The sequence below is a fragment of the Cricetulus griseus genome, chromosome 5, assembly GCF_003668045.3.
Source record: "Cricetulus griseus strain 17A/GY chromosome 5, alternate assembly CriGri-PICRH-1.0, whole genome shotgun sequence".
In the NCBI taxonomy this organism is placed as follows: domain Eukaryota; kingdom Metazoa; phylum Chordata; class Mammalia; order Rodentia; family Cricetidae; genus Cricetulus; species Cricetulus griseus.
The window spans coordinates 13,475,507-13,493,118 of NC_048598.1; the positions used below are offsets into that span (position 1 = coordinate 13,475,507).

General features: G+C 45.2%; 1 protein-coding gene across 1 annotated transcript; it reads left to right on the plus strand.

The window, feature by feature from the left end:
- Nucleotides 1–395: 395 nt before the first annotated feature.
- LOC100753137 (histone H3.3A) lies at nt 396–10,831 on the plus strand. Its single transcript, XM_027418834.2, has 4 exons — nt 396–540; nt 2,095–2,245; nt 3,699–3,852; nt 10,194–10,831. The coding sequence occupies exons 2-4, from the start codon at nt 2,118–2,120 to the stop codon at nt 10,320–10,322; spliced, it is 411 nt and encodes a 136-aa protein (XP_027274635.1). The 5' UTR covers nt 396–540; nt 2,095–2,117; the 3' UTR covers nt 10,323–10,831.
- The last annotated feature ends 6,781 nt before the right edge of the window (nt 10,832–17,612 follow it).

Here is a 17,612-nt window from a genome sequence, read left to right on the forward strand (position 1 = left end):
GGCCGGGCGCTGGCCCGCGGCCCGCCCTCCCATCCCCCACGGGCCCCCTCGGTACCCCCCCTTATCCCTCACCCCCCCACCCCCGGGAGCCGGGGCTCCGGGGGCTCCCCGTGGCGCTGGCCCCGGGCGGGGAGGGAAGCGAGCGCGGGCCGGGCCGGGGGCGGGCGGCGTCTCGGCGGGCCCCGCGGCCCCTCGGCGTGTCTTTTGTGTTTGTACACACCGCGAGAGGCGGCGGGAGCCGGGGGCGGGCGGCGCGCGGGGTGGGGGGGCGGGGGTGGAGGAGGAGCGAGCGCGCGCGCCAGCGAACGGGCGCGCGGGGGGAGGGGCGGGGGGCGGGCGCGCGGGCCCCGGGGCGGGGCCGAGCCTTCCCTCCATTGTGTGTGATTGGCTGGCGCGGCGCGGGGCGGGGCGGCGTGTGTGGGGGTAGCCTCGGTGTCAGCCATCTTTCAATTGTGTTCGCAGCCGTCGCCGCCGCCGCCGCCGCTCTCTAACGCCAGCGCCGCCTCTCGCTTGCCGAGCTCCAGCCGAAGGAGAAGGGGGGTAAGTTTCTCCGTCCGCCCGCTCTCCCGGAGCCGGGCCCCGTCCGCCGGCGCTGCCGTAGCGGGCCGCGGAGGGCCCCCGCAGCCCCTCGGGCTCGACCCTCAAACTTTTTGGCGCAGACACGGAGACGGGGAGCGAGTTTCCCTCTCCTCGGGCGGCGGCGGCGGCGGCGGCGGCGGCAGCTCTCCGTCTCCGCCTCAGCCCGGCGGCGGCCCCGCCGCGCCGCCTGCCGAGCCTGCTGGCCCTCCCGCGCCGCGGGCTCTCCTTTCTTCGGTGAAATCCCGCCCGCCGCCCCTTCCCGGGACCCCAGACCTTCACCAGGTCCCGCGCGAGCCCCTCAACTGCCGCCTGCGGGTCCCGGGCCGCAGTTTGTCGGGCGCGAAATGGGTAAAATCGCCGTCGCTTCCCGCCCCGGGCGAACTCGCTTTTTGCTGCCTCCCCACAGTTGTGGCTGAGCTTCACCATCTTGTCTCTCTTCTCTGGTCACCGACCATGTTTCTTTTCCCCCCCGTTTCTCTCTTCCCCATTTTAAAATGGAAGGAGGAAAAAAATCTTAAGCACCTTTTTTTTTATTTTTTTGCCTTTTTTGGAGGAAAAAAAAGGAAACTTGATGCATATGAAATTCGAAATAACGAAAAAAAGAACTTTTGCATTTGGGGGAGAGCGGCACGTGGCAGGGGATGGGGTATTTTTCGAAGGGTTTGCTGTTTGTGTCTTTGGAAGGGAGTCGGATACATTTTGCAATTGTTTCCATTTTGTGCTAGCCTTGGGGAGCCGAGTCGTTCGCTGCCGGCACGGGGCGCCCGGGCCGGGCCGGGCAGGGCAGGTCGGGGACCCGGGACCCGGGGACCCGGGGGAGGCAGAAGCAAAAGTTTATGTGGTGCTGGGGTGGGCCGGGCGGCCGGTGTCGAGCGCTAATTAAGACTGGGTGCGGGGCAGTCGGCTGGCATAGCGAAGCCCGGGAGGACGGGCTTTGTGGAATGCTCGCTGGCAATAGCTGTTGTTCTTGTCTTTCGAGACGCCTTTTTGTCAACATAACCGTAAAGATAGAAACCTCAAGAATGTTTACAGATATTTACAGCAATCCAACTGCCGAGCGCGAGGCGGGGGGCGCGAACGGGGGGGGGACGCTGGAACCTTTTTTCTTTTTTTCTTTCTTTTTTTTTTTTTTGGCTGTAATTTGACTCGACCTTTCTGTGGTTTGTGGCTTCTTTCGTTTGACTTGTTTGTGATCGAATGCTTGCAGGCATTTCTAATTTCTACTTTAATTAAAGAAATTGAATTAAAACCCATTGGGGTGGTCTCGCTGGTTTTGGCCGTTTGTCGCTTGGAATTGGCGTTATGAGTATTAATGCTGACAATTTTCCGGTTTGTTTTAAGTCGTATTTGGGTAGTAGACCTAACCTGCGCCCTTTCAAATTAATTATATAACAGCCTTTTTTTTTTCTCAGTAATGATAGGTTTCTGGGATTTTTTTTTTTTTTAGGGGGTGGCTTCTGGCAAGAAAATGTATGTTTTAGTTGAATATGATTTTTTTTTTTTTAATACTGGTAGGTAAGTAAGGAGGTGCTCTTACCATGGCTCGTACAAAGCAGACTGCCCGCAAATCCACCGGTGGTAAAGCACCCAGGAAACAACTGGCTACAAAAGCCGCTCGCAAGAGTGCGCCCTCTACTGGAGGGGTGAAAAAACCTCATCGTTACAGGTATTTATAAAAGGGGGAGGAATAGGACAGTGTCTAAACAGTATGTCCATGTAATTTAACAGGAAGGTGAGGGAAAGATGTTTTCCTTCTGAATGTTTACTGCTGCTTGAAAATACACGTGCATATGTTCATTTATGAATACATGTAACTTAGTGTCAGGCTTTATTGATAACATTTTGAAGTTGTAATCTGATCTAAATTCTAAAGGGACGCGGTTCTCAACTGGTAGTAGGACACATTAACATTTTAACCATTAGCATTTTAAGTATGAAATGGTTTCATATGTGTATACAGGCACATAAAAATGGTTGTGTTTTTACACATACTTTTTGTTTTGGTTGACCCACACTTGTGGTAAAGTGTAGTACCTTAGGGAGACTAGTAAAGAAAGTCTCTTGGTCATAATTACTTGGGTTTTTCCCTCCTTTACTCCCTCATTTTATTTTTATGTAAGCACTGTTGTTAAGGACATCTGCCATTAGAGGGCATAAGTTGCCCAAATTTGCATAGACAGATTGTACAGTGAACAGCTCATAGAGTTGAAATAAGTCAAATTTAGGGGTTAAAGGATTTGTTTTCTCTCTTATCTTTCCCACTCTCTTCCCCCAATAAAGCTTCCCAAGTTAAAAAAAAAAAGTATTATAGACAATGACTTAATTTTAGAAAATTTTTCATGTGGGAGAAACAATGTGAAATCAAGTTTTCAAATTCAGTCATTCATGACTGGTGATACAATACTGGGAGATCAAATACGAGTGTTTTAAGTGAATCGTTGTAAATTATGTTGGTAACTCTTTTAGGACTTTAAAACCTAAGGCACAGATGGGGCAACAGAAAGTGTTGCTTAAACTGGGAAGATGTCTTTATTGCCAGCCTAACTTCGAATATGCTCCCAAGTCTTGTTTGTTTGTTTGTTTTTAAGGCGGGGCTCACTCTAACCTATCCTTGCCTGGAATTCATTATGTAGATCAGGCTGGTATCAAGCCTCCTGCCTCTGCCTCCTGAGTCCTGGTGCAAGTATTCAATACCACACTCAGGTGTGGTTCTCAGGTCAAGATTCGGGGGTGGGTGAACAGATAAAATGAATATGGTGCTTTCATAAACTGCCACTTTGTGTTTGTTTTGTTTTGTTTTTTGTGATCTCGAAGGGCGGTGGTGGCGCACGCCTTTAATCCCAGCACTTGGGAGGCAGAGGCAGGTGGATCTCTGAGTTCGAGACCAGCCTGGTCGACAAGAGCTAGTTCCAGGACAGTCTCCAAAGCTACACAGGGAAACCCTGTCTTGAAAAACCAAAAAAAAAAAGTGATCTCAACAGATTTGAATATTCAGGTCATAAAACTGATCTGTGAAATGGGGCGCTCAAGAATGGTTTAGAGTTCATGTATTTCTTTAAAACTGACTACTGTTGTGTTGTGTGTGTTTAGTAACAACTTTTTAATGTTAACTTTTGAAGGCCTGGTACTGTGGCACTCCGTGAAATCAGACGCTATCAGAAATCCACTGAACTTCTGATTCGCAAGCTCCCCTTCCAGCGTCTGGTTCGAGAAATTGCTCAGGACTTCAAAACAGATCTGCGCTTCCAGAGTGCAGCTATTGGTGCTTTGCAGGTAAATAGATGGGTGGGAAGACCCTGTTTTTGTTGATGATTTGCACGTCTTTCTTGTTTTAAGTCTGTGAGGTAGTGATTCGCTCTTGATGAAATTTAAAGGTAAGCCGAGTAGTGGTGGTCTTTAATTACAGCCCTTGGGAGGCAGAGCCAGAGTTCCAGGACAGCCAGGATTACACATAGAAAGCCCGTTTTGAGAAACCTAAAAATGATTCAAGGTTATGCACATAAAAATTAAAATCCTAATTTGATTCTAAAGCCTAATACAGTTGTTATGCTTTGTTTGTTTACTTGTTTATTTAGGTTTTTTGGAGCAGGATTTCTCTGTGTAACAGTCCCAGCTGTCCTGGAACTCACTTTGTAGAGTAGGCTGGCCTCGAACTTACTGAGATCTGCTTGCTTCTTCCTCCCAAGTGCTAGGATTAAAGGCATGCACCACCACTGCCTGACATAATTATTTTTCTAACATTGCATTAAAAACAGGCTGGGCATTGGTGGCGCACGCCTTTAATCCCAACACTCAGGAGGCAGAGGCAGGCGGATCTCTGTGAGTTGGAGGCCAGCCTGGTCTCCAGAGTGAGTGCCAGGATAGGCTCCAAAGCTACACAGAGAAACCCTGTCTTGAAACCACCACCACCACCACCACCCCCAAAAACAAAACAAAAAAAAACAGTGCTTAACTCTGGGTTGTTTTGTGGGTGCTACAGGTCATTAGGATATAGAACTAGAATTCTATTTGTAGCCACTTTCTATTAGTAGTGATGAAGAAATGTCTTTCTGGATGTAAAGAAGCAAATTAGGATATAGTTTAATGTCTAAATAGAATAGGCAATATTCAAGAGTTACATGTTATAAGTGGGTGTGTAAAGGAAAATGGACTTGAACACTTGTGGTTTGAAAGGAAACTGTATAGTTCAAATTAAATAGAAAGCATAATGTGAATTTAATCTTAGGTCTAATGTTGGGAACAGTGTTCTGGAGACAGTTGTATAAAGTACTTGACAAATACATAGATATAATTAACCTGTAGCAGAATGTGGTAAAACTCACAGCATAGTCAAAAAGCACAGGGTGGGTTAAATGTGTGTTGCTGGGCACTGCTGCACATCAACATTGGAGGAGTTCAGGGTTGCTGTTGCTGTCCTAGCTTTTGCTTTATGGATGAGAAAGATTTGATAGGTGGATTCCACTCAGGCATATAATTGGTCGGGCTGTTTCTATGGTTAGGCTAAGCTTCATTTTATTGGTGAATTCCAGGAATAGGCATCCATTAAATTCGGGGATTGAAATGACTGAAATTTCAGTTACCAAAATCTTCCCATGTTGTTCCTTAGCTGCTTATAAATTCCTGTGAGCAAATCACAATTACTAAGAACCCCAAAAAGAGATAGCATATTTTGGTGGGAGAATTCTTTTGGGGTTTTAAGTCATTCATGTGTGAATGTACCTTACCACTATTAATTGGTTACAGTTAACAGTGACTGATTTTTTTTTTTTTTAGTAAAATGCGTACTTTTTGAGTGTTTTTTTTTTTAATTTAGGTTTATTCCAAAATATTAGCCAGCTGTGTAGTTGAGGGTGACCTTGAACTCCTGACTCTCCAGCATCCACCTGAAGATGGATTATAGGCATGCACTGCCATGCCTGTTTTATGTGGTACTTAGGGTTAACTCCAGAGCCTTGTGCATACTAGGCAACTCCCCGCCCTGAACACACACACACTTTTCTCTGAGTAGCCCTGGCTGTCGTAGATCAGGCTGACCTTGAACTGAGGTCTATCTGCCATTGCCTCCTGAGGCTGGCATAAAAGTGGCCCTAGGTTTAGTTTAGTCCCTAGTACACAACACAAAAAAGATAGTCATTTGCATTTGCTAGTAGAAGTGGGATATAGAAGCAGGCAGATGAGGTAAGATTTCAAACAACACTTTAATATGTCATGACTCACAACATTTATAATTCACAAGAGAGCCTGAGGCAAGGGTGTTGTAGCCTGGGCTACACAGTGAGACCTAGTCTCTTAAAAACAAGTTACTCTATTTTTGGCTTTAGAATTACACAATTTAAGTTGGGCGTGATGGGGCTTGCTGGTCTGTAATGCCAACACTCGAGAATAGTGGCAGGAAGGTTATGAATCAACATCAGCATGGGCTGATAGCTAGTTCAAGACTAGCCTGGGATGACACATTGTTTGTGATCCTGACTTAAAAAGAAGACAACTGGGCATGGTGGCACAGGCCTTTAATCCTAGAACTTGGAGGCTAAGGCCGGCACGTCTTGAGTTTGAGATCAGCCTGGTCTACAAAGCGCGTTCCAGGATAGGCTCCAAACCTACACAGAGAAACCCTGTCTTAAAAGAGTTTAGGCACTGAGATAGATGCCTCTGGTTAAAAGCACTGCTGCTTGTCCTTTATTTCCCATCTGTCAGGCAGCTCACAGCCACCTGTAACAACAGGTCAAGGGATCTACCCTCTGGGCCTTGCACACTGGCATTATTGCATGGATATGATGCACATGCATGCACAGATAATACATTAATCTTTTTAATTACATAACTAACTCAAAGATAGCTTCTCTGTCCCTCCAACATTCCAAAAATCCCCAAAAGATCCCCAAAACTGGATGATTTCAAATCCTATGTATAACCTGGGTGGTCAGGTGGTTTTATGTGCATTAAGTAGTAATTTATAACTTAGACACAATATCAGACTGCAACAGTAAAGGAGGTGGTACAGTTAGAACAATGCACTTTTGTAGTCCTAAATAGAGTTTAAACCTAGCGTCTCCTGCTTCCTTGGGTAAGCACTCTATCTACACTGAACTATTCCCCAGCATTATTTTAATGTGGGTGGTTTTTTTTTTTTTTTTTTGAGACGGTCTTTCTATGTAGTCTGGTTGTTCTTGAAGTCACAGATCTGCCTGCCTCTGACTCCACAGCGCAGGGATGAAAGGTATGCATTACCATGCCTGGCCAACTTGTCTTGAACGTGCAGTTTTCTTGCCTCTACCTTCCTGAGGTGCTAGCTTGCATTGCTGGCAGAGTATACTGTTAATAAAAAGTTTAAATTTTATGAAATGTGTGTCAGGTATGATGGCTCACACCTGTATCCCTAAGACTGGAGGCTGTGGTGGGAAAATGATTTAAGGCTAGCATGGGCTAAATTGAAACCTAGCCTCAATAAAAATAAAGTGTTTACTTCTAGCTTTTCCATTTAATGTGTTCAGATCATGGTTGGCAGTAATGAGAGTTGTAGAGATGACGAAACAACTGAAGGAAAAGGAGTATGAATGTAGCTCCAAGAGGTAGAGAGATTGCGGATAATTGGGAACTGACCAATGTAATAATGCTTAGCTTTTACCCCAAGTCAGAGAGCTTGAACTAAAATGTTTTTATATTAAGAATGGACAGTATTGAAGCAGAGTCAGACTATAAATATGCTAGGTGTGGCAGTTCACAGTCTTTAATCCCAGCACTCTCAGGAGGCAGAGGCAGGCTGATCTGACTGCAAGGCCAGCCTAGACTTCAGAGGGAATTTGCGGAAGAGCCAGGGCTACACAGAGAAACCCTGTCTCGAAAAGCAGCAATGTTATAAATAAATTAATATCTATTCATAAGTTGCTTTTTCTTACCATTTCAAAATTGTATTCCTTGTGTTAAAAATTAATGTGACAAGTGTTTATTTTGATACAGGGTCTTACTATTTAGACCTTGGCTTAGAAGTCAGATTCCCTGCTGGGATTGAAGGCATTTTATACCCTGCTGGACCCCCTTTATAATTTTAGTGCTATAAAGGGATTTAGGAGCATTTGGTAAAAGATTTGGGAATATATGTGTGTTCAGTAATCTTCCAGAACACAACCCCTAGAAGCAAACAGTCTCAGATACATGACCCCAGTGGTACTCCCAGAACAGATTTTTGTTAATATCTTTGAGGCAGGGTCTTGCTAAGTTGTCCAAGCTAGCCTTGAACACATGGATCTCCTGTTTCACCCTCCAGAGTAGGTAGAGTCCTACTGTAGGCAGAGCTGGAGAAGATTTAATGAGGGTTAGGTATAAAAAGCAAACTAACAAGCACTGAACATGTACATGAGAACCAAGCGTTACATGGAATGAGATATCTCTTAGCAAGTTAACTGAAGGGTATTAAAAGCTGACTGGGCCGGGCATTGGTGGCGCATGCCTTTAATCCCAGCACTCGGGAGGCAGAGGCAGGCGGGTGTCTGTGAGTTCGAGACGAGTCTGGTCTACAAGAGCTAGTTCCAGGACAGCCTCCAAAGACACAGAGAAACCCGTCTCAGAAAACCAAGAAAATAAAAAAATAAAGCTGACTGGTGTGAATGCACAGGAACTGAGGTATAACTTAATTACCAAGAACGTGTTCCTTCAAGGAATCCTTTTTGAGCCAGAACTTGGATATTAAGACTCCTAAGTGTTAAAGACATAGGAATAGTAAATTTTGCATGAAGCTAGATTTTTATAGAAGTATGATACTAAGGATTCCTTATGGATGAAGATGGGGCTGTAGAGTTAGCTTCCTTAAGTGCTTGTCTTGCAAACATGGAGGCCTGAATTCAATCCCTAACACCCATGTAAAAAGCTGTGTGGTAGGTGCTTGTAAATACACTGAGAACAGGGGCTCAATGGTTAACCTGCATAGCCTGGCTCACTAGTTCCAAGTTTCTGTGCTGGACTCTGTCTCAAAAAACAAGGTGAGACTGGGAAGATGGTTCAGTCATTAAAGTGCTTATCATACCAGCATGAGGACCTGGGTTGAAATCCCCAGTACACACAGAAAGGGGCACAGTGTCTTTCATCTCAGTGCCAGAGAATTGGAGATAGGCAGATCCTTGGAGCTTGCTGGCTTACCAACCTAGCTAAATTGAAGGGGCTCCAGTTTTGATAAGGAGCTCTGTCCCAGTAAATAATGTGATAAGAACTGACAAAGGAACCCAATTTCATCTCCTCTCATGCACACACACAGGTGGCTCCTGAGGTTGCTCTCTGGCTTCTGTGTGTACACACAATGCCTTCCCACTCAAATCCATACATACACAAAGGACGAAGTTACCAATGTGAACGAAGGGCAGCACCAGTGGTAGAGTGCTTGCTTAGCATGCACAAAGTAATTTATAAAAACTTTCCAGATGTGTATATTTTATGTTGAACCATATTCCTCTTCACTTCCTTTGTTAGTATATATATAAAGCAGAATCTTAGTTTTGTTGTGTGACGTATTGGTGAAAGGGGATGCCACTAGGCTACATTGTACTCCAATTCCTATCCTGGGAATCGTAGGAACATCTTTTAAAATGAAGCTATTTATTTGTGTGTGTATGTATACATTCCACTCAGAACAACCTGCAGAAGTTGGCTAGCCGCCTTCCATCCTGTGGATCCCAGGGAACAAATAATGCCAGCATTTGAGTTGTAGGCAGGGGTCCCAAACTTTGGGTTCTCTCATGTCTCGTTACAATTGTCAATTAATGGTTCATGCAGCTAGCAAGTTTGGGGTGGTAATGCCCTGGGGAGCTGGGCAGTGTTGGTGCCCGGCTTTAATCCCAGGACTCAGGAAGCAGAGGCAGGTGGATCTCTTGAGTTCCAGGCCAGCCTCATCTACAAAGTGAATTCTGCTCAGGACAGGCTCGAGAGCCCAGTCTCAAAAAAATGCCCTGGGAAATCTTACAGTGAAAGGAGAGGGGAAACAGGATCAGCATTCTAGAGGGCAGGAAACACCATTATGCATTGAGGATTTGGAAGAAAGTACTTTGAAGCTGGTTACACAGATAAGTCAACCAATCGATGATGTATTCTGGAACCCTTCCTTAAGTACTCCTGTAGAACTGAAAGGAGAACAAGAACAAGGTTCAAAGTATAAGAATGTGGACAGGCTCAGAGGTGAGGGGGACCTGTTCTTATTGCTGCTGCCGTGGTTGGTGTCAGCCTTTGGAGAGGTGTTGGGCTGCATACAATTCCCTCTGTAAGGGTGGGAATGTTAGAATTGGTTTCTTTGAAGTGTCTTGGTGCTTTGTATGATTTTATAAAAATTTATGAACTTATGCTGGATGGTGGTGGTGAATGCATTTTAATCCTGGCATTCCAGGGGAGATATCCTGGTCTACAAAGCAAGTTTCAGGACATCCAGGGCTACACAGAGAAATCTTGTCCAAAAGGGAGGTGGGGTATGAGCCTAAGCATTTTGATAGTTTTTGGTGTGTGTGGGTGTGTGTGTACACCGTGTGATGTGAACATTTGATAAATTAAGTTGTGATAAAAAAGTAAGTTTGTAAAGGGTTTTACTATTATATAAGTGTTGGAAACAATAGTAATTTTTCTTTATTTTGCAGGAGGCAAGTGAGGCCTATCTGGTTGGCCTTTTTGAAGATACCAACCTGTGTGCTATCCACGCCAAACGTGTAACAATTATGCCAAAAGATATCCAGCTAGCACGCCGCATACGCGGAGAACGTGCTTAAAAGTCCACTATGAGGGGAAACATTTCATTCTCAAAAATTTTTTTCCTCTTCCTGTTATCAGTAGTTCTGAATGTTAGATATTTTTTCCATGGGGTCAAAAGGTACCTAAGTATATGATTGCGAGTGGAAAAATAGGGGACAGAAATCAGGTATTGGCAGTTTTTCCATTTTCATTTGTGTGTGAATTTTTAATATAAATGCAAGATGTAAAGCATTAATGCAAGCAAAATGTTTCAGTGAACACATTTCAACAGTTCAACTTTATAACAATTATAAATAAACCTGTTAAAATTTTCTGGACAATGCCAGCATTTGGATTTTTTTAAAATAAGTAAATTTCTTATTGACGGCAACTAAATGGTGTTTGTAGCATTTTTATCATACAGTAGATTCCATCCATTCACTATACTTTTCTAACTGAGTTGTCCTACATGCAAGTACATGTTTTTAATGTTGTCTGTCTTCTGTGCTGTTCCTGTAAGTTTGCTATTAAAATACATTAAACTATACCTGCTTTTGGTCTTTATTATTAATCTCACAGATAAAAATTTAATATCCAGTGATTATCAGCTTTTGTGTGAGACAAAACTCTTGAGAAGCAAGGCAGTGGTGTCACATACTTTTAATCCCAGCATTCAGGAGGTAGAGGCAGTTGGATCTCTGAGTTTGAGGCCAACCTGGTGTACAGATTGAGGTCCAGGATAGCCAAGGCTACACAGAGAAACCCTGTCTCCAAAAAGCCTCTTGAGAGACATAGAAAAACAAAGTCATCAGCTGGAGTGTCTGGAGAAACCCAGAGTACAATCATAGGCACATACTATCAAATATCTAATATGGTTTCTCACTGCAACAGTCCTAGCTGTACTGGAACTTTGTAGACCAGGCTGGCCTCAAACTCACAGGGATCTCCTTCCCCAGTGCTTCACCACTGCCCACTGGTCTTGCTTTTTTTTTTTTTTTTTTTTTTTTAAGTTATTCAAGCACCAAACATTCATTAACCCGTTTTAATTAGCATTGCAATGTTTAAGGTAAAATGTGTGGTGATGGGCACTAATAACACTGAAGGAAATGAAATACTAATCTTTGGGCCGAAAACAGACTATAGTCAACAAGGGCAGTATCTGGTGGGTTTTTTTTTTGTTTTTGCAGAAACTAGATTATAGGTGTTTATGAAAATTGGCTGGAACCAGGTGGTAGTACCGACTGGGTGTGGTGGCTCATCCTTGTAATCCCAACACTCAGGCACTCAAGATACAGAGATAGGCCTAGAAGTTTGGAGTTACTCTTAGCCACATCCCTGAACTATGCTTAGTTCAAGACCAGCCTGGGTTACATGAGTTGTTTCTAAGAAAATCTTGGACAAGCTGGGCATGGTTTGTGCCAGCAATCTGGAGGCAGGCAAGCAGATTTGAGTCTGGTCTACAGAGTTCCAAGACAGCCAGGGTTGCATAGAAAAACCCTGTCTCCAGAAAGTCTCTTGGACTAATCAATACAGTTTTTAAACTGTTGGTACATTTTGTCTTTTGGTTTTTCAAGACAGGGTTTCTCCATGTAACAGCCCTTGCTGTCCTGAAACTGTAAAACAGACTGTCCTAACTCAAGAGATCCACCTGCCTCTGCCTCCTAAATGCTGGGATTAAAGAAAGGCATGCACCACCACCACCCAGTTTTGTTTTAATACAGGATTTTGTTATATGTAGCATCAGCTGGCTCTCAGACAGCAGTCTTTGATTATGCCACAGGTAAGACTTGTTTGTTTTGTTCAAGACAGGGTTTCTCTGGCTTTGGAGGCTGTCCTGGAACTAGCTCTTGTAGACCAGACTGGTCTCGAACTCACAGAGATGCGCCTGCCTCTGCCTCATGAGTGCTGGGACTAAAGGCGTGCGCCACTAGGCCTAGCTCAAGAACTGATTTAAAAATTGTCCTACTTCAGTGTGCATGCTGTGGTGTTGTCTACCCCCGCCCCCATACAATTTCAAAAATAAAAGTACCACTCTTGGAGCCTTTGTTTTGTTTTTGAGATGTCTATGTAGGCTGGAACTCCTGGTTGGTGTGTTGGTCACCACATTCATCATGAAAAAGGGAGCTTTAAGAAGTCACCAGTTGCCAGGAGGTGGTGGTGCATGCCTTTAATCCCAGCCCTGGGGGGGGGGGGGTAGGCGAATCTCTGAGTTCAAGGCTAGTGTGGTCTACAGAGTGAGTTCAGGACAGCTAGGGCTAGGGCTGTTACACAGAGAAACCCTGTCTTGAAAAACCAAAAAATAAAAAGTTACAGTTCCTGAGAGTACAGAAAAGATTGAAAAATCTAGAGTTGTCAGGGTAAATGTTTACAGGGCTGGAGAGATGGCTCAGCAGCGGAGAGCACTGGTTCTCTTCCGGAGACCCTGGTTTCAATTCTCAGCACCCACACGTCAGCTCACAGCAATCTGACTCCAGATCTGGGGATCCAAAACTGCCTTCTGGTCTCCTCAGGCACCAAGGCACAAATGTGGTACACAGATACTTGCAGGCAAAACAAGCACATAAGCTTTTTTTTTTTTTTTTTTTTTTTTTTGGTGTTTGGAGACAGGGTTTCTCTGTATTGCTTTGGAGCCTGTCCTGGAACTCGTTCTGTAGACCAGTCTGACCTCAAAGTCACAGAAATCCTCCTGCCTCTGCCTCCTGAGTGCTGAGATTAAAGATGTGCACCACGAACGCCCGACCTGCACATAGCCTTTTTAAAAAGTGTTTAATACTGCTACAAAAAACTTCTAGAAAGGAATTTGGAAACTTAAACGTTATGCAAGTGTTAAAATTTCATTGCACTGTTACTATGAGAGAATAAATTCAAAGTCCCAAGTACCCTGAAGACCTGCCAGACTCTGAAGTATGTCCTTTTCAGTGACTGCATGGAGTAGGGTGCCCGAGACCACACTGCAAGTGGAGTCTGGGCTTCATTACCAACAACACTACTAAAACCTAGGACCATGTCTGATAGAGCAAACCAAAACTAGAGTGCCTAACTTTGCCAGAAGTAGTAACACTGGAAAAAGATTGGGGTAGGAAGCCTGAGTGCAATCACACTGGTGCTAAGGAGATTCGGTGACTCAGCAGCTTCCGGGCAAGCATCAGGACTGAATACCCTATCCCCACAAGCCAAGTAAATGCAGGTTTTCATGAGGAGCTACCTGTGATTACAGTGTTGGGAAGGCAGAAACATTCCCAAGAAAACGAGTTTGACTAAGCTCAGCCACTCTGAGCATCAACGTAGAGGTCCCCCTCTATGAATAAGGTAAGCAATAAGAGAACACTCACAACCTCAGCTGGGGCCGCCACATGAACACCCATCGCCCCCGCAGACAGCAGAAATAAGCATGCTCACCGCCTCTTAGTTTATTCCCCTACCTCCCACTTTTTTAGTTTTTTGAGACAGGGTTTCTCTGTGTAGCCCTAGCTGTCCTGGCACTCGCTCTGTAGATCAGGCTGACCTCGAACTCAGAGATCTGCCTGCCTCTGCCTCCTCGAGTGCTGGGATTAAATGTACCTGTCCCACTTTTTCCATTAATTTCATTCAGCTTTCACTCCCCCCAAAGTGCATCTGAGCAGGGCAGAGTGGTACACACCTGTAATTCCAGCACTGGAAAGGCAAAAGACAGAAGACAGGCAGGTCTGCATAAAGAGACCCTGTCTCCAAAAAAAAGAAAACAAACCACCTAAAATACCCAGGAGAATATCTATATGGGTGTTTTGCTTGCAGGCATGGCTATGCAACACTTTGGTGACAGGTGTCCAGACAAGTCAGAAGAGGGCATCAGATCCCCTAGAACTGGAATTAGGCTTCGTCGTGAGCAATGTGGGTGCAGGGACTCGAGACTTCAGTCCTCTCTGCCAGGCCAACAAGTACTCAAACTGCTGAGCTGTCTCTCTAGCCTGTTTTTGTTTTTGTTTTTGAGACAGGGTCTCTATGTAGACCTAGATAGCCTGGAATTTGATAAGAAGACCAGGCTGGCCTCAAACCTGCCTCTGCTTCCCAAGTGTTGGTGTGCCTTAGCATGCCCTGACCTTACTGTTTTTCAATTGTGTTTAGGACTGATCATTGAACCCAGGGCCTAGACATTCTACACTGTGCTACACCCTTGCCTTCCAGTCTTTAAGCTTCTATAACCTTAATATGTAATAGATTTAAGAGTTAAATGAAAATATACAACAATACAAGGGCTGATATAAAATACCCAATAAACACCAGTGTTGGTGCTTGCCTTTAGTACCAGCACTTAGGAGGCAGAGACAGGCAGATCTCTGTGAGTTTGAGGCCAGCCTGATTTACAAAGAGAGTCCCAGGATAGGCTCCATAACTAAAACAAAAACTAGAATTCTGAAAATCCAAGCACATAGACATTCCTTGCAGAGTTTACAAAGAACCAGGCTCAGGGTTGGAGAGATGACTCAGTGATTAAGAGCACTGGCTGCTCTTCCAGAGGACCCAGGTTCCAATTCCCAGCACCCACATGGCAACTCACAACTGTTAACTCTAGTTCCAGGGGATCTGACACCCTCACACAATACACGGAGGCAAACCCAATGCACATAAAAATTTTAAAAATCCAGGTTCTGGGCCAACTGCTAGTTTCTAGTTAGGTACTCTCCAGCAGCCCCTGCCCCACCCCACCCCCACCCCCCTTCGCCTCCCTCATCTAGTATTTATGGAGCTGCTCCTAGGTACCAAGAGGTGCTACAGAACTGACAAACAATAACACCCATAGCCATGGGGCTGCATTCTAGTGAGAGAAATGCTAAAGAGAACACAAATGGAGATAAAGACATCAGTAAGATGTCTTTCAAGTAAAGTCCTGAAGAAAAAGACAGAAGCAATGTGGTGGGAGAGAAAAGTGTGTCGGGTCCCATTGGTCCCAGTCAGTGCAGACAGCCTGCTGTGCTCCAGGCACCATATGACGGTGTGGGTGTGGCTACAGCAGAAGAGCACAGATTGGGAGCCAGAGTGTGCCGGGCATTAGAGGACCTGCATGAACCCTGGATGGATGGAAGCCTGCAGGGAGTTAAGCCAAAGGAGACGATGGGATGACGTTGGATGAGGTTACTCGGCTGCTCTGTCAATACAAACAGGAAGGAACCGTTTAGTAAGCTAACTGTACCCTGACAGAGGGGCTTGGACTTGGTGGTGGCATCCTGGAAGGTTTTGAAAGAGAGGATGTCGAAGACTTGGTGGATATGGGTGTGCCTGAGAAAAGGCAGTATGGTTTCTCTCAGGGATTCAAGGTCATGGTTGAGACTACCTGAACTTCATGTGACATCTGCTTCCCATCAAATAGGGCTGGGAGAGAGCACTTGACACCAAGCCCGAAGTTGTATTCCTGGGACCCACGTGTTGAAAGCAACCCATAAAGGAGAGTGATAACTTGGTGTTATAAAGGGCCTACTAAGCTTGTTTAGTTTTTTTTTCCCTTGGGTGGGGGCGGGAGGGGGAGACGACACCATTGAGCCAGGGTTCTCTGTGTAGCTTTGGAGCCTGTCCTAGAACTTGCTAAGCGTGTTTAGGAAACACTGTTACACAGGTAGAATTCAGCTTAAGCTCAGCTCAAGGATGAGTAGGGAGGGGTATGCTAACCAGATGCGCTAGAAACTGTAGGAATGAAAAATGTGTGCTTCTCACATAATTAAAGTTGCTGACAACATTTAAGATTTGTTCGCTGCTGAGCACGGTAGCTCAGCCTTAATCCCAGCACTCAGGGAGACCCAGTCTCAAACAAACAAAGATTCTCCACTTAAATCCCCACCAATCAGACCCTATTCCCATAACAAAAGAAGACATCCCTGGCTCACAGCTGGCCCCAGCCCAATCCCATATCAAAGAGGTACCTACCTCTCTCCAGGGCAGGTCAGAGAGGGCAGCTCTGGGTCACAGCACCCTGAAGCCCTGGTCCACTGCTAAGTCCAGACTCTGACTGGGAGGAGCCTGGCTCTCCGGGGCAGGCAGTTTGAGTTGGTTAATGCCAGCCTACAGAAAGCAGCCCCATTCTGACCTGGGCCAACGAGGACAATATTTTTACATTATAAATCTTCCCATTTTATTTGTCCAAACAACCAAACCTTGACATTTCTGTAGCTGAAACATGTTAATTGCTCAAAATGTCACTTGGGGCCATGAACCTGTACAAACTGCCAGGGATCATGTTCAGGGCTGGTTCCCCTGCGCCTTGGTCAGAGCCAGTCCTGGATTGTCATTCATTTCCTTTGCTGGGGAGGCATGTTCATCCTATAACAAACCGACTCCCAAAAGTTGTCCTCGGACTCCACGTGTCTACAAAATGAGTGACTGAATGGGTAAATAAACATAACTTTTGCCTGGCAGTGGTGCTGCATGCCTTTGATCCCAGCACTAAGGAAACAAAGACAGGAGGATCTCTGTGAGTTCGAGGCCAACCTGGCCTACAAAGTGAGTTCCAGGACAACCAAGGCTACACAGAGAAACCCCGTCTTAAAAAGCCAAATAAATACATTAATTAATAAAAATGGAAAAGAAAAGAAAAGCCAGGCGTTGGTGGCGCACGCCTTTAATCCCAGCACTCGGGAGGCAGAGGCAGGCAGATCTCTGTGAGTTCGAGGCCAGCCTGGTCTCCCGAGCAAGTGCCAGGATAGGCTCCAAAGCTACACAGAGAAACCCTGTCTCGGAAAACCAAAAAAAAAAAAAAAAGGAAAGAAAGAAAAGAGAAGCCCTCCTGTGACTGATCCAGCTCCCTTTGAGGTCAGCACTACAATTGCTTCCCTCAAGGCAAAACCTCACTGATAAGAAACCTGCAACAAATCCATCGCAGGAGACAGACCACAGGGCTTCTAAAAATGTAAATCTGTGTTGTTTGAGTCACACACACATTTGTTTATTTATTATGTTACTATTTTAGATGCAACTATTTTAGCTTTTGTATTCTAAATAAATTCTTACACATTAAACTTGAAATAATTAATATTAAAAAATCACAGTGGAGGGGCTGGAGAGATGGCTCAGTGGTTAAGAGCACTGACTGTTCTTCCAGAGGTCCTGAGTTCAATTCCTGGCAAGGTGGCTCACAACCACCTTGAATGAGATTTAGTACCCTCTGCTGGTGTGCAGGCAGAAGACTGTATACATAATAAATACAAAAAATAGGCCAGGCATTGGTGGCGCATGCCTTTAATCTCAGCACTCAGGAGGCAGAGGCAGACGGGTTTCTGTGAGTTCCAGGATATCCAGGCTACACAGAGAAACCCTGTCTCAAAAAAAAAAGTATCTTAAATTTAAAAATGCAATTTTTC

What these genes read in the sequence shown, in the direction of transcription:
- LOC100753137 (XM_027418834.2), top strand. Translation starts at nt 2,118, where the DNA reads ATGGCTCGTACAAAGCAGACTGCCCGCAAATCCACCGGTGGTAAAGCA. An exon ending in AAAAAACCTCATCGTTACAG is followed by an intron (nt 2,246 to 3,698) that starts GTATTTATAAAA and finishes TAACTTTTGAAG; the next exon opens with GCCTGGTACTGTGGCACTCC. An exon ending in CAGCTATTGGTGCTTTGCAG is followed by an intron (nt 3,853 to 10,193) that starts GTAAATAGATGG and finishes TTTATTTTGCAG; the next exon opens with GAGGCAAGTGAGGCCTATCT.